The 17,187-nt window shown below is 43.0% G+C and overlaps 1 protein-coding gene across 5 annotated transcripts in view; it reads right to left on the bottom strand.

The window, feature by feature from the left end:
• Nucleotides 1-353: 353 nt before the first annotated feature.
• Nucleotides 354-17,187, bottom strand: part of LOC120025803 (regulator of G-protein signaling 3-like) — a 40,620-nt gene continuing 23,786 nt past the window's right edge. For 2 of the 5 annotated variants that reach the window (XM_038970477.1, XM_038970474.1), the window contains 4 exons: nt 5,914-6,015; nt 4,358-4,419; nt 3,055-3,221; nt 354-2,404 (listed from right to left, as the gene is read on the bottom strand). In XM_038970477.1, the coding sequence (XP_038826405.1) occupies nt 2,204-2,404; nt 3,055-3,221; nt 4,358-4,419; nt 5,914-6,015 (532 nt within the window). In that variant the 3' untranslated portion in view covers nt 354-2,203. Of the gene's footprint in view, nt 2,405-3,054; nt 3,222-4,357; nt 4,420-5,913; nt 6,016-6,985; nt 7,217-12,487; nt 12,627-17,187 lie in introns of those variants that run through there. The other 3 variants (XM_038970478.1, XM_038970479.1, XM_038970475.1) reach the window with 3 other exon arrangements.

Genomic DNA, 17,187 nt, shown 5'->3' with positions numbered 1-17,187 from the left:
AAGTGTCAAGCGCGGTATTATCTATTGCTGATTGGATTGAATCCTGGCCTAAAACATGCATCTCAGTGCTAGAGGTGTCACTACAGACCCTGGTTCGATCCCGGGCTGGATCCCGGCTGTGATCGGGAGTTCCATAGCGCGGCGCACAATTGGCCCAGCATTGTTCGGGTTAGGGGAGGCCGTCATTGTAAAATAAGAATTTGTTCTTAATACATTGGCGCTCATACTGTAATAGATGTTGGATATGCATATGTATTTCTTCTCCAGATAATTTTTTGGATTAACAACATGTAGCAAAGTGGACATACTGATATGACATACAATTCACAGCGAATTAAAATTCAGAGACATTATTTATTATTTCACCAGTTGGTTGTTTTATTTATTTTCAGCAATAACACCAAATGTATTTCTATTGTCTTTTTCGCTTGCTATCTTGGGAGATGCGTTTGAATTGTAAACAATGAAAATGATCAAATACATTTCAGAAAACTCCTGACAAGCAGTGTATGACCAGGAAAGGGCAGACCGTAGCCACCCTTCCTCATTTTTATAACAATACATGTCATCTTATAGCTTTGAGTCTCTCATATTTACATAGATACAGCCAGGTTCCAGCTCAATACAAGTGAAACCTCTTGTTTTTTTCTTGTTTTTCTTTATTTTCTTAAAGAATTATATGTACATCCTTAACCCCTAGCTGCCTGCTGCCAGGGTACACAGTTAGAATGACTTGCTTAATTCATGTATCTATTCTTGATTAATTACTTAAACTGTAAATCAACTTTATAGCAGAATTTTGCAACACAACTCTTACAAATAAAGTGTATAATACAGAGCTCAAGACATTGTCTTTCAGATAAAAATTGAAAAAAAGGAAAATAAACAAAAACATATTGCACTTAAAGTCAGGACAGCGGTGGACCTGGTTTGTGGTTAGGGGAAGGGAGAGCTTTCATCTGAGTGCAATGGGTGAAGCATCCAGCAAGATATCTAAATAAATAGGCAGACCTTTGTACAGGTGAAGCATTTATTTAATTGTTTATGTCTATGAAAAGAGCAACCTCCCAACAGTATTGCTCAGTATACTTATGGAGTGCAGGTTTGAACTTAAAACAATAAAAAAAAGACATTTTATGTGTAAAACAAAAATGAATAACAATAAAATCAAGCTTGGAAGCTTCATAGTCAAGTGCCTTAATGTCCTGAGAATGCTGCCTCGTTGAGTCTAGGTGGCGCTACAATGAATTCCTTATCAGAACACAGTCAAGTGTTACTTCTCTTTTTTCGACGGTCTTTGGAGACAGGCAGCAAGTCTTTTCGAGTGAGAGTGGCACATCTCTGCTTTTGCAGTTTTGGTCCGTTCCGTTGTTGGTATTTTTCCATCTTTCTCTCTCTCTTTTCCCTCTGTTTCTCAGTGTCTTTTCCTGTATTATTTGGATGAATGCGACAAGGTGAGACCCTGTGAGAGAGTGCTGAAAAGAACACATGCTGACTGTGCTTGAGAGAGTTGTGTACACCTTGAACAGAAAAAAAGATACAAAACCGGACAAAAAGCGGTTTTTCGTCCAGTCATCCAGACATTGATCCAGCTATCACGTTTCTCCTTTTTCTCGCAAGCCTGTTTGGAAATGGTCATGAATGCAATGTGAGACATTGAGAATCTAGGACAAAACAAACCTTTGCGTCGTACCAACAGCATTTGAACTGGCTCTAAAGGAGGAGGAGGATGGGGGTTGTAAAAAAAAAAAGAAGGAAAATATCAACAAAAGCGCCAAAACAGTACCGGACTGTCTTCATGTCTGCGGAGGTTTCAGCACCCCATCCTTTCTACAGTACGTCCGGACAAACCAACGTATATCGTTATGAACCACAGAGAGTGATCAATTATCAATGAGAGTGATCAGAGAAGCGTCCAGCCGTCACATGACTTGACCAGCTGTCCTGACTGGGCTCTCCTCTCCATCCCTTCATCCATCCACCATCGGCCCGTCATCATGGTCGTTGTGTAAACAACATCCCCCTCAATGCCACAGCCTAGCTTGCTGTCTCTCTCACATCCAAATTATAGTGGGACAGGAAGATGGCAGAAACAAAACAAAACAGCGAACGTATAAAAAAAAATCTACCTCCCCCTGCTTTCAAGTCAATGTCTTCTCTCTTTCGTCGTCGTCTCTCACTTTCTCTCTCGATCTCTGTGTGTTTACGACGATGAGGAGGTGGACGTGGTGCTGGCCTTCTTCTGGTTGACTAAGTCCATGTAGAGTTCTGAGCGGAGGAAGCGGGGGTACGAGTCCTTCTCCATCAGGCCATATATCCTGCGCTGGGCCAGGTCAAAGCAGGAGCGCGTCACATTCTGAAGGTTGTCCTTGGTGTGCTCTCGGGTGTATGAGTCCAAGTTCACCTGAGAAAGGGAACGAGGGAAGGAGGGAAGGGAAGAAGCAGCAGAACAGGTTAGTTTCACTGCTACTGACAACTGGTTCAAGCTGTTGGGACTGATTTGTGATTTGAAGTTTCCACCCAGCTCTCCAGGTTTGAAACAAAAAGGGAAAGGGGAAAAGTGAGGGAGTATATTTGGTGCATGTCAGACGGCCAAAGAAAGCCAGTTTGTCTGGAATGATCTCACGTCCTCTCCAGCTCACTCGTTCCCTTGTGGGAGCACCTTCTGACAGGCATTACACATTCATCACCTAACATCTTTAGCAGGGGAACAATGCTGAGGGGGCCTGCCAAAATCACTTATTTTTCTATTTACAGCAGGAACAAGTTCATTCATGGCCTAGTTTCTGCCAGGCAGGAGTTAGAAGCGGACATTCGTATAAAGGCTGAATCAAGACGAGTGAGGTTGGAATTAGAGAACACTATCTTAATTGAGGGGCCGCTGACTAAGTCTTTTCCAGTAAGTCAAAGTAAACAATTTGGAAAATGGAAATGGAGATCTCATTTAGGTATAAACATTGCCTAATGGCTGGAGAGGGTAAATGACAGTTTAATGGTATTTTCCGCCATCCCTTGTGGGTACAGGTCTGTGTTTGTATGGGGATTGCTGCTCACCTCTTTACAAGACTGGATGGCGATGTATTCAGCAAATACTTTCTTGGCTTTGGACGCCATCTTGGATTGCGACTTAATCTTTTTGTAATCCTCGCATGCTAGCCAGAATTCCAGATTCTCTTCGCTGAACTCTGTGCGCAGGAAAGCTCTGAACGCTGCCAGGCCATCTGAAAGGAAGATGAAAGACAGAGGTGTGGGTTAGTGGACGTGACTGGAGAGCCATGGCAACACAGCGGCATCTCTCTCAATGTGGGAGACTACCTAAAATAGCACAGTAGCCAAGTCCATTGAATCACGCTGTTAAAAAGGGGACTAAAGTCAGCATGCTGTCACCTCAAAAACACCTATCCAGTCACCTCCCATATGCAACAATTATCCAGCATCACCCCACTGACCCTACCCTATACTCTGTTACTTTATCCTGTCATTGACACCAGTAATTAGAATGCCTTTTTCAATGTCGTCTCTGAACAAAGAGAAGCCTTTCTTGTTCTAGGTGGGGTCAGTTTGCTTGTCAATACATTTCTGTTGCTTTGGCTATTGGGATTGGTGTTTTTAATTACTTAAGGAAAAGCCATCAGCAGGGTAAGAATAGCAGGAAGCAGATTCCCACCCTGCCTGGTCGCCCACACCTTTCCGTTTACATGAATCCCCCTGGGCAGATTACATTACACTAAGAGCAAAGGGAGGAAAAGAAAGGTATTCAAGTGTTGTCTCGCTAAAGTGTTGTTCCGCTAAGAGAGGGAGTTGAATAGGGATTTGAACAACCAACCCCACAGCACTCAGACCAAGGCCATGAATTATGGAAGCATATAAATATAGTAACACTACTCTGAAGCATTCTCTCTCCCTCTCTCTATCAGCCACCTAGCCTATAATCTGGTCGCTCTCCCCATACACTAATGCATGGTTATATTCATCCACTGGGATTAGTGGGAGAGCTGCAGCAGAGTGCCCATTCACTGCAGGCGTGCAACAACTCATACACACACTGAATTCACATCGCAAAAGCAACAAGCACAAGCAAGGCATGCATGCTTAATGCACATCAATATGAGCATATTTACAACCCGTACCAGACACCCCCCCCCCCCAAAACACATGCACATTGTTCCTTATTCATAATCAATGCAATTGTTCCCCATGCTTCAGTTCAACTTAAACCAGATCCACATTGGACCTTATGGCAATCAACCCGGATGGGCATTAGTCATTTCCTTTATCCCCCTGGGTTAGATTGATTAAATGGGTGGAGAGAATAAAGAAGGAGAAGAATAAGAATAAGAAGGAAAGGCAAACTTACATTTATGGGCCAGCAGCTTGTCCAGAGATTCCCCCCATTTGAGTGCCTCCTCCGGGGTGGGCCTGCAAATGAAAGCGGAGCGGTTCTTTAGCAAGCCCATCTCTGCCAGGTTTCTCATAGTGTGACCCATCCGAAGCTCTGTGCTCCACTGTACTGCACTGGACTGGTAAGGAGCGTCAGTGTGGTCCTTTGGCTAGTCCTCTGTTCAATTACTATTCCTTTCTTCTTATTCTCTCTTTCTTTGTTTTTCTCTCTTTCACACTCTCTGGCGCTCTGGGGCTGTGTGTGAGCGAGCGTGTGTGAGTGGATATGAGTGTGTGTGCCTAAAACTGTCTAACTTCCTCCACTAGACTACTCATCTTATACTCCCTCTCACTGCAGCTCAGGAGGCAGGGAGGGGAGGGACTAAGCCGGCCAATCGGGCGAGGGTTTGAACCTGAGGGTCCACCCCCCAGCTTTTATGCCCGCCCCTTGCTTCCCTCATTCGCAATGCTCTCTGATAAAGGGTAAACTTCTTCTCCTTCAACAGATCTGCAGCATTATTGACATGGCAACAGAGGAATATAGGACCCAACCATTTGAATCCATTCTAATAACACTACATGCAGAGACACTACTGGTTCTTTGTTACCATTTTCTACCTTATTTACATTTTTATCAGTTACTGTTGCAACTGGCTCCGTGAAGAAATTAAATCTTTCTCTCTCTCTCTCTCTCTCTGTGGACAAAACATGTATGTCTCTCTCTACAACATTGCATAATACAGTATAATGTATGACTGACTACTTTCACATAAGCAAACAAATGGACCTCCTGCTCGCTCTGTTACGGTTTCTGGGCGATATTTATTACATTATGCACACTTTAATTTATTTTAAATAGCAGTTGAGTAGATGCAGCTTGTGTTCAAGCGAGCATACTCTAAAGACGCAATGGCAGACTATACATTAGACATACATTAGCCATTGTACGGGACCAGGATCAGTTTTGTCAATCAAACTAGCCAAATAGCTACAGTATACAGTAAATACAGTATAGAAATAGATATGAAACCATGGATATTGATGTAGTCTGACTGGACCTATCGCTCTGTTACAAGAGTTGACCATCACTGATCCATCAACATTTCACAATGTTGCAACTCAAAATCAACCACCAGAACACATACATCAAATATAATACAGATACACTCTCTGAAACATTCTCTATTTAAACAGGTAGAAATAGGAACAAAAAATAACTATATGGCTGCCTTAACCAAAGCCATAACATCTACCTAACCGGTAACGACTATCACATCCGTCTTAGCTTACGGATCAACCGGAGATTGTTAAACACATTGAGACGTAATTAATCAGTTATCACTCCTCCTTTCTTCCCTCCTTAATTTCTGTCTTTCTCTCAGTCGCTTTACAAGTGCATCTTCACAGTGCCAAATAGTCTGTCTCTCTGAGCCAAGTTATCACCAGCTGGGGTGAGACCCAGAAAGCGGGCATGTGACAAACACACACGACAAACACACTGACAAACACATAGCTACACACAAAAAAACTCACTTTACTGACTTCAAGGACTTGTCGAATTTTCCAGCTGGGTTGCTTCCGGGAGACTCATTCCTCCTCCTCAGGAAAGCAAGCCGGTTCTTCATGTCTTTGGCCCTGAGTATGGGAAGGACAGAGAGAAAGAAAGAAAGAAAGAAAGAAAAGGAGAGAGAAAAACAGAGAAAAATGAAGAAAGGGATGTGGAGAGACCAAGTGGGGAGAAGGGGTTTGAGTCTTCCAGAAATTAAAAACCAAACAATTAAATCCAAGTCATGGTAAACACAGCTCAAGTTTAAAGACAAACTCCAGTGGTTCAGATCAGTTCCGTATGCTCAAAATCAGAAAAGGGAAAAAGTGCCAGGGCTGTATACATTTCAGACTTCAGCAGGATATTCAAGTGCAGTAGAGTAGAGTGGTGTCCAGTGGAAGTTACAGCACAGTGACAGCTAGTATCTTTCCCTCTCCGTTGTCAATGTCTTCTTTCAATATATCTCTCCTCTAGTTCTATCCCTGGCAGGTCCTTATGCAGGGAGTGAGTGAATCTGGCAGTGAAGGAGGAGAGACTCACTCCTCTGCGCGATCACACCATTCTCCAGGTGCCGAAAGGGACCCTGAGAGGGAGATAACCCAGGGCCGGGGCCCTCGGGATGGGACATGGTGCACAGCTGCACCCCCTCCACCTCCATCACCCAAACTATACCCCCCACCATCAACAACACCCTGCAACTCCCTTTCCCATCACCATCTCCACAGAGACCCTAGTCTTCCATGCTTTCCAACAATCCCTGGCTGGCTCCTGGCTCCTGGCTCCTCCCTCTGACCTCACATGCTTCCTCAAAGGGACACGACCCCACACGATTCCCATTTTCTGGTTGATTTCCACTGTGTATTAGCTATTAGCTCACGCGCTAACACGGCGCTGTCCTAGTCACTGTCAGCTGGCCTAATGCCACCAAGAGCCCCAGTGAGACCACCAAAACCAAAAAAGCATTTAATTTTTGGAGCCTGAAAACACACATTCAGTATAAACACTAACACACACACATTTAAACACACACATGCATACTGTACCCATGTACACCCTCACCCTCTCTCTGCCAGTATCAAAGGCCCTCTCCGTGCACCTGATCATGTGGGTTTTCCAGCCATAAAAAAATAAAAAAATAAAAAACATGTCCTCAAGCTGGGGCTGGTTAGAGTGTTATTGTCTCCTCGTGGCGAAGCTTCTGGAAGTGGCTCTGAAGGCTACAAGACAGAACTTCTTCTCTCCTCTCCTATCTCTTCAGCAGGATGGGAGAGAGACGGTGATCCTCCAGCCAGAGAGAGAGAGAGAGAGGGGACCATGTGCAACCCCCTCCATCCCGTCCCCCTGACACCGGATGTCTCTGCATTTCTCACTGAGCGAGATCAGGAAATTGATTGTAAAAATAAAAAAAGGCAGACCTCAAGGAATGTGAACAATATTTTTCTAAAATTCTGTTGCTGATTAGTGTGTATTTTTTTTAGGGCTATCTGGGTGACAGACTTAGCAGCCATTGTGATTCATCTAAAATCAGAAGGTGATCTTTAACAGGCACCATAAAAGGTTATTGGTGTTGCAATGGGCATGATTTTAATATTCCAGAGTAGGGCTGTATTAAACCATGCTCTATCCAGATGAGGAGCTAGCTCTAGTGTGAAGTAAAATTGGGTTGTTGATGTGGTGAAAAACATTAAAAACATTACACTCTACCTCTGGCACAATTTTTCTCTCAACAACCCAGTCACCAGTCTGAAGTGATCACTACCTCAAATAAAAAGCTGTTTTAGAAAGGCATAAAATCATCATAGAGAAGTGGAATGTATTTGATTGCTCTATTTTTAGTGTCCATCGCCGTTTGGCTTATAACTATGTGAGGTTAAAGCCGAATAGGGGTACCATGCCAACGTATGTGAGAAAAGGGAAACGAGCCCTGGAAAATATTTGCAAGCCTAATGATACCATTTATTAAGCAGGTCTGGTTTCAATACAACTTGAGTGAACTACGCTGGCCCAGGCTGGGTGAAAATATGACAGGGCTGTGAACACTGGTCAGTGAGAACTGGGAGAGAGATCTGAATTCACAACTCTACATTGCCACCTTCTGGCTGGATTAGTGTACTACAGAGATATGGCCCTCCATTCTCAACATTTTAATGTACTGTTGCAGAATAATTACTAATAACATTGAATTGTTTGGTGTTAAAAGATGATGACAGTAAAAATCCCCTTCTGGTTTACAAATCTCACAATTTTGGGGGGGAATAAACTACACTATAGTGATGAAAACTACAGTAAAATGTAATTTTGCTTAACAGACCATCCTACAATCCATTCAAACCATCTCAATATTTCAGTAGTTGAATAGCCTACTTGTTTGTGTTAATGCCATTCTATAAACCTATGCCATGAGTCTATACGTGTTATTGAGAGCCAAGCACATGTGAGGCTGCTGAAACGCGTCTTAGGCTGAGGCAGTGATAAGGAGGTTACGCACATGGCAGCTCTCTGGCCACGGCCATCCATCACATTGCTTCTGTGATTATAAGCTCATACACTGGGCCTGAGGGGCTGAGGGCTACAGCAAAGGTTCCCATTCGGCACAGGGAAGACACCACAGCCACACAGCCACACATCCACACAGCCACAAAGGGCAGGCAGGGGACACATTCTACACAGCTTAGTTAGCTTGTTCACCACGCGGCTGGGTGTCGTCAGGCCCCCTGCCCCCAGTCTAGCTACCCCAAGAAAACAAACAACATGCTGGGAGAACAACTGGTACTGCAAAGAGGTGAAGGGGCAAGAGGAGAGGGGATCAAGGGAATGTGAGAAGAGACAGAGAGAGAGAGATACAGAGAGAGAGAGACAGAGAGACAGAGAGACAGAGAGAGAGAGCGAGAGAAAGAGAGAGACAGAGAAAGAGAGAGACAGAGAGAGAGAGAGAGAGAGAGAGAGAGAGAGAGAGAGAGAGAGAGAGAAAGAGAGAGGCCCAGCATTGTCTGCTCTCCCTCACCTCTCATCTCTTTGTCTCCTGCATTTAACCCTCAACCCCTCTCCCACCACTCCTAACTCTGCATAACATACCCCAGCTACAGAGCTAATCGCCCACCCACCAGCGGCAGTGGAAGACGTTATGTGTGTTCCTCTCTTCATTAAACATAGCCCTAACCCTGACAGGGTAATCTGCTTTAAAAATGGCAACATCCCTCTATGGGAGATGCTCTCTAATCCCATCCATCCAGAAAACACTTCTGTTACGTCCCATGTTCCCTATCTGCCGGGCAGAGACGTGTGTGTGCGTGCTTGTGTCCGTGTAGAGGGTGCTGGAGGGTCTTTGGCGCTGCAATTATCTCAGGTCTCTGTGTTATTCCCACTTCTCCTGGCTCACATTAGAGACAGCAATAGCCTCTCTCCAAGCTAATACTGGTACCGTGAAACTGGGCCACGCTCCCAGGGATCTCTAGCTAGCTAGGCACTAAGAACTCAAGGGGAGAGCTGGAGCGCTGGGGAGGTGCAGAGAGACACACTGCAAATGTACTGTAGATGTGCTAGAGTGTGACTGTCTGACTGACTGACTCACTGACTGACTAACAACCACGGGGGCTACAGGGGGGCATGTCAACACCAACGTTAGATCACATAGAGAGATAAAGAACTGCATTGATGTACCAGAAATGTGCAACAACAAAATAATAACGTAGTATAGTACCCATGTGTAAAGTACTTAAGTACTACTTTAAAGTACTTTTACTGAAGTATTTGGGGGTATCTGTACTTTACAATATAAAGTTTTGACAACTTTTACTTTTCACTACATTCCTAAAGAAAATAACAAACGTTTTACTCCATACACTTTCCTTAGCACCCAAAAGTACTCATTACAGGACAGGAAAGGACAGGAAAATGGTCCAGTTCACGCACTTATCAAGAGAACATCCCTGGTCATCCATACTGCCTATGATCTGGCAGACTAACTAAACACACATGCTTCATTTGTAAATTATGTCTGCGTGTTGGTGTGTCCCCCTGGCTATCCGTAAATAAATAAAAACAAGAAAAGGGTGCCGTCTGGTTTGATTAAAATAAGGAATTTGAAATTATTTATATTTTTACTTTTGATACCGGATTAGACATCAATTTTTGCCTAAAATGACATACCCAAATCTAACTGCCTGTAGCTCAGGACCTGAAGCAAGGATATGCATATTCTTGGTACCATTTGAAAGGAAACAACTTTAAGTTTATGGAAATGTGAAAGGAATGTAGTAGAATATAACACAATAGATCTAGTAAAATATAATACAAAGAAAAAAACAACCGTTATTTTGTATTTTGAAATGCAAGAGAAATGCCATAATGAATTATTCCAGCCCAGGTGCAATTTAGATTTTGGCCAGTAGATGGTATCAGTGTATGTGCACAGTTTTAGACTGATCCAATGAACCATTGCATTTCTGTTCAAAATGTTGTATCAAGACTGCCCAAATGTGCCTAATTTGTTAATTAATAACAAAATTGTGCACTCTCCTCAAACAATAGCATGGTATTCGTTCACTGTAATAGCTACAGTAATATGACAGCGAAGTTAGATTAACAAGAATTGAAGCTTTCTGCCAATATCAGAGATATGTCTATGTCCTGGGAAATTTTCTTGTTACTTACAACCTCATGCTAATCGCATTAGCCTACATTTGCTCAAACGTCCCATGGACGGGACACCGATCCCGTTGAAGTCAAGTATATTTCAGCAATTAGATTTACTTTTGATACTTAAAGCTGCAATATGTAACTTTTTGCGCTATGGACCAAATTCACATAGAAATATCAGTTATAGGTCTGTCATTCTCAGTGAAAGCAAGTCTAAGAAGCAGTATGTGCGCTATTTCTATGCTCCCCATTCTTAAATTTCATTTTTGCGTATTTTTACTTCCGGTTTTGTACACCAGCTTCAAACAGCTGAAAACAATATTTTTGGTTATGGAAAATATATTTAACAGCGCTTAGGATGGTACAATGATTCTCTACACTATAATTGCTTGTACTGTCACATAAAGTGAAATTAGGCTAACTATTAGAATTTCAGCAATGAGGAAATGGCGAAGTGATTTCTGCAAAGTGCACAATTAAATATATATTAAACCAAATACTTTAAGACTTTTACTCAAGTAATATTTTACTGGGTGACTTTCACCAATGTATACTGCACAGTTATACATGTATAGGAGCATGGAAGATGCACAAATGCATATTACTGTCAAGTCCCACTACAGAATCAAAGAAAACGCCTGCCTATCAGCACCCATTGTCTGGTGCCTACAGTCAGTCCTGCTCTGACCTACTGTACTAGATGTTTCCACCATGTCAGTTCATCAGGCTTGTTAAAACACAGCTGCTGTTGCTTTGAAGTGGATCCCTTATACATCCACCTTCCTGTTCCACCCGGTGGCTGTTTCCCACAGTGTACTGGATCCCCTCTCGACACCTCCAGGCAGCCCCCATCCACTACAGCCAGGGGAGGGCGTAGAGGGTAGAGGGATAGGAGGTAGCCTTTGGGCTTGTTTTTGCCCCGTCTGCCACTCTGGCTGTTTGCAGTAGATTATGTGCCTGGCCCTGCACCGTGTACACAGAACACACACATACCTCGCTTCTGTGTGTTTGTTTCAAGTTTCAAGTTAATGTCACATGCACAAGTACAGTGATATGCCTTTCTTGCAAGCTCTAACCCCAAAAATGCAGTAATCAATAGCAATGTCATACTAAAAATAACAAGGTGTGTGTTTGTGTGTGTGTGTGTGTGTGTGTGTGTGTGTGTGTGTGTGTGTGTGTGTGTGTGTGTGTGTGTGTGTGTGTGTGTGGTGTGCGTCTGCATAACATGGCATAGCTGCACATGTCCCTGTTATTCCCCACTATGAGGACAACAACAACAACAACAACATGAAGATATCATGGAGCAAGAGACAGTAGGATCCTCACGTTCTTTTACCACAAAGTAAATAAGAATGTGGGTTTCCAGAGTCGTTCTATGGCATAGAGGTAGGCTGTTTAAAAACAGAGCAGGCAAACACACTGGGACAGAAATGTGCCTTTGCACGAGCTCCTGAGAGCATCTGAATTCTGTCTGGAAATACAGTAGTACTTTCTTTTCTAACCAAGGCAAATGCTGAACATAGGAATTGTCCTACATTGTACAGTATGTATAAATCAACACTGCACGGACCCGTCCCCCCTTAACTGAGCCATCTGCCAAATGTAAATCTAAATGATCAACATTACCCACCTAACAAACCACAGAGACCACGTAAGAAATCCAGGTCGATTATTAAAAGACAAGGCCAATCTTTAGCTACAAGTTGAAGTCCTCAAAATAGTTTTAATCACACGGGAGTCCTCTCACCCAGCGACTGGCAAATGAGATTCAGAAGAGGTCAGCTGGCCTCCTAACAGCTTTTCAGTAGTACCCCACAGAGCCTAAAACATCATCTCCCTCCTTCTCTCCCTCCCTCTCCCTATTTCTTCCTAATGCAGCAGAGAGCACACAGAGCATACCACCCGTGGGTTCCAACTTCTTACCTTTCCAGGTACTTCTCCGAGAAGTCAACCATAGCGGGGAACATGGGCACAAGTCTTTAGGGTCCTGTGTGTAGTCCTGTGTGTATAGTGTGTGTGTCAGAGCGTCAGAGCGCTGTGCTCGGGGCAGGGGTAATTCAGTTGTCACATTCCTCTAACCCGGAGAGGCTCTGCTGTAGCTTTATATAGTCCAGGGGCCAGGGGAGGCGGGCTCAAGGCTCACCCAATCACAAGGTGCTATTCTGAGAGGATGGAGCTGCATTCTGTCTAAGCCCGGACAAGCCTGGGTTTTATGGGGTAGGAAATGCTTTCATTTTCACAAATGTATATTCACTTAATAGATACTACTGTTACAACTACACCTGTTACTGCTATTACCTCTGCAACAGCAAGTAGTAAACCCTCTAATACTAGACTATTACAAATGCTGCAACAACTACTATTGACCTTGTAGAACTAGCTATTACTACTACTACAGCAATATGACAACCATCTTCACTATCACTAGTAGACATAACTAGAGATGACTCAAATCGAAAATCCATTTCCACCATTTGATTTTTTTCCTGTCATGTAGCACAACAACAGGTGGATATTATACTAGCACATCTGGTGTAATGTTATCCTTTCGTCTGGTGTGTGTGTGTGTGTGTGTGTGTGTGTGTGTGTGTGTGTGTGTGTGTGTGTGTGTGTGTGTGTGTGTGTGTGTGTGTGTGTGTGTGTGTGTGTGTGTGTGTGTGTGTGTGTGTGTGTGTGTTTGTGTGTGTTTGTGTGTGTTTGTGTGTGTGTGTGTGTGTGTGTGTGTAAGTGTGTGAAAGTGCGCGCGCGTGTGTGTGTATGGAGAGGAGGGGAAGGAGAGAAAGAGCTAGAGGGGGCTAGGTGAGGAGATAGAGTGGCCTGTCTAGTAGCCTGTCTGGATAAAGGCCATTCCTACTCAGCATTAAACTCAGGTTCCCTCTTACAAACTTTGTCTGGAATTCAATCAAATATGCTCTTCAAAAACCTACACATTCTGCTTCCTGAGGCTCCTAACGTTTCGGCTACAACAGACTCTCGCTATAGGCCATCAGAAAACGTATAGGCCATCAGAAAACCGGGTGTCACCACTCTGTGTCTGCTAAACTTAACACAGGTACAGTATGACTGATGACTCCTGCCCCACTTATAATCCCCTACTGGCCAGTATCTAGCACGGTCAATTGGTGTGAGCTACAACAACCACCTCAAAGCAGACACTAAGGCTATGCCACAGTCACCAGTTAGCCCTTACCCAGGACCATTCATTAATACTTATTAGCCAATTAACAGTCCAAGCTTAATGTCCATTATAGTCTTGAATAGCAGAGTATTAAATACCAGTAAACATTGTTGCAATTGTTTTCCATTCCACAAAGAGTTATAGGTTTATTCCTATTCAGGACCGGTCGATTCTGAACGTGAGATACGAATGCACAACTCAAACATGTCCAGCAACATCAATGCACAATTTATGCAAAACATCAAGTTGCACTCGCATTGAGCCCATATTGTATAGTTTTCCTCAAAACAATCTCATGTGTTGATTTTCTCCCTACGAACATAAGTGGAAATGTGTTAAACATGGGGCTTTAAGGGGTCTACAGACCTTACGTAAACGACGCATATCACAAAATGGGCGGCTCCTTGTAGAACATAGTCCTGCTTACATCGCAGTGTTGCTATATCAACAGATTTTTGCACAGCTCCAAATCTGTGACTCTAGGGAGAGTTTATTAAATTGTTTTGGGGGCAGTATTGTGTAGGCAATGAAGCTGTTTCTTGGAAAAAAGTATGTGAACCCTTTAGAATTACCTGGACATCTGCATAAATTGGTCTTAAAATGTTATCTGATCTTCATCTAACTCACAACAATAGACAAACACAGTCTGCTTAAACGAATAGCACACAAACAATTATAATTGTCCATGTCTCAATTGAACACACCATGTAAACATAAACAGTGCAGGTTGGGAAAGTATGTGAACCCTTGGATTTAATAACTGGTTGACCCTCCTTTGGCAGCAATAAATTCAACCAAACGTTTTCTGTAGTTGCGGATCAGACCTGCACAACGGTCAGGAGGAATTTTGAACCACTTCTCTTTCCAAACTGTTTCACTTCCACAATATTCTTGGGATGTCTGGTGTGAACGTCTATCTTGAGGTCGTGCCACAGTATCTCAATCGGGTTGAGGTCAGGACTGACTGGGCCACTCCAGAAGGTGTATTTTCTTCTGTTCAAGCCATTCTGTTGTTGATTGACGTCTGTGTTTTGGGTTGTTGTCCTGTTGCAACACCTAATTTCTGTTGAGTTTCAAATGGCGGACAGATAGCCTAACATCCTCCTGCAAAATGTCCTGATAAACTTGGGAATTCATTTTTCCGTCGATAGCAAGCTGTCCAGGCCCTGAGGCAACAAAGCAGCCCCAAACCATGATGCTCCCTCCACCATAGTTTACAGTTGGGATGAGGTTTTGATGTTGGTGTGCTGTGCCTGTTCCTTCCAAACAACACACATTTAGTTTAATCTGTCCACAGAATATTTTGCAAGTAGCGCTGTGGAACATCCAGGTGCTCTTTTGCAAACTTCAGCAGTGGCTTCTTCCGTGGTGTACTCCCATGAACACCATTCTTGTTTAGTGTTTTACGTATTGTAGACTCGTCAAAAGAGATGTTAGTATCTTCCAGAGATTTTTGGAAGTCTTTAGCAGACATTAGGATTCTTCTTAACCTCATTGAGCATTCTGCACTGTGCTCTTGCAGTCATCTTTGCAGGATGGCCACTCCTAGGGAGAGTAGCAACAGTGCTGAACTTTCTCCATTTATAGACAATTTGTCTTACCGTGGACTGATGAACATCAAGACTTTTAGAGATACTTTTGTAACCCTTTTCCAGGTTTATGTAAGGAAACGATTCTTAGTCTTAGGTCTTCTAAGATCGCTTTTGTTCGAGGCATGGTTATTCTCAGGCAATGCTTCTTGTGAATAGCGAACTCAAATTTTGTGAGTTTTTTTATGGGGCAGGGCAGCTCTAACCAAAATCTTCAATCTCACCAGTTTAGTTGACTCCTGACTCCAATTAGCTTTTGGAGAAGTCATTAGCCTAGGGATTCACATACTTTTCCCAACCTATACTGTGAATGTTTAAATTATGTATTCAATATAGACAAGAAAAATACAATAATTTGTGTGTTATTAGTTTAAGCATACTGTGTTTGTCTAATGTTGTGACTCAGATCAAATTTTATGTAAAATTTATGCAGAAATCCAGGTAATTCCAAAGGGTTCACATATTTTTTCTTGCCATAGGCTGTGCATCTAAAGTAGAATTTTGCATTGATAACTAAATATAATCTCAGTGACTGTTTAAACAATTAAAGGTATTTTGTTGAGAAGTAAAATGGTAAAAACACTGGTAGCCATGTGCCTTCTTCTGATATTAAGCTCTATTTTTATCTGATGGAACTGAACACATTGAAGCAGGATATTAAACTGAGACAATACTGTAAGTCACACTGGCAAGTATAACAATATTGCTAGGGCATATTATTTAATTATAAAATCTGATTGTTTCACATGGAGGTGTGGAAAACTAAAGGCTAGCAAGCTTGCTATGCTTTTGTCAGGCTCAAGTCAGTTAGCTACTGCTAGCAAGGGATGACGACTCTTCCTTGCTTTCACCCTAAATGAGAAGACAATAAAAAAAAAACACGGACCATGTCACCAAAAGGCGTGCATTGCTCCAAAAAATCTGACTCCACCCAAGTGCACACACACACACGGTAAATGACGGCCTTTAGGGGGTCTTTGAGCCACAGCACAGGAAGGATCTACAGCTTTGTATCCTGACCTGGCCTCCTACGTATGTATGAGGGGCCTCTGAGAAGGTTGCATAGTGTATACACTCTTTGGTGATTGGACCAGGAGTAAGATCATGAGGAGATAAAGTCTGGAAAGGTTCAAGACACATACGGAGGCCCAGAGGGATGGTTGAGAGGTCTTCACCAAGGAAGGGGGGAGGAATGAAAGACAGAGCCAGGGGGGAAAGAAGGAGCATGATTTACAAAGACAAGGCTTCAGGTTTCAGACTGAACTCGGTCTCCTGGTAAAAGAAAACAATGGAGAGAGTGAAATCTGATGGATGGATGAGAAAAGGAGAGAAAAGGAATACCTGTTAAAGAAGAGGAAATGGGGTAAGTAGGGACAGGTGCTGTTTACAGCTACATAGTTGAGTAACTCAATAGATTGTCACGGGTTCGAATAAAGGACATTGTAGATTCATCTTGAGCAAAGTGCTTAATCAAGGTAGTATATGTAGCACACACTAACTGGAAAAATGTAAGAGATATTACTGTGATTACCCTAAAGAAAATACTCCTGTAACCCCAACCCAATCCAACCGTTGTACACGTCAATCCCCAGGTTCAGCAATATCCTCCCTACCTATGCTTTTGGGAAATTACTCAAAAGCAACAACTCTATTCTATGTTCGTGTAACCCGCTGCGCTGTAACCCACATATGCCTGATGGTGTAAGTGACTGCATATACTGTTTTACATGATTATTCCCCACATCTGGCGTGTCACGTTTTAACTTCCCGGAGCTCCATCTCACAGTGAATAGGCTGGGGTATCAGCCTGTAGAGAGGACCAGATTTCCGAGACAGCATACACAGGTACTGTATCA

The sequence above is a fragment of the Salvelinus namaycush genome, chromosome 31 (genome assembly GCF_016432855.1).
Source record: "Salvelinus namaycush isolate Seneca chromosome 31, SaNama_1.0, whole genome shotgun sequence".
NCBI classification, from domain to species: domain Eukaryota; kingdom Metazoa; phylum Chordata; class Actinopteri; order Salmoniformes; family Salmonidae; genus Salvelinus; species Salvelinus namaycush.
Note: the sequence above shows the minus strand (reverse complement) of the source record. Positions and strands in the feature narration are given on the sequence as shown.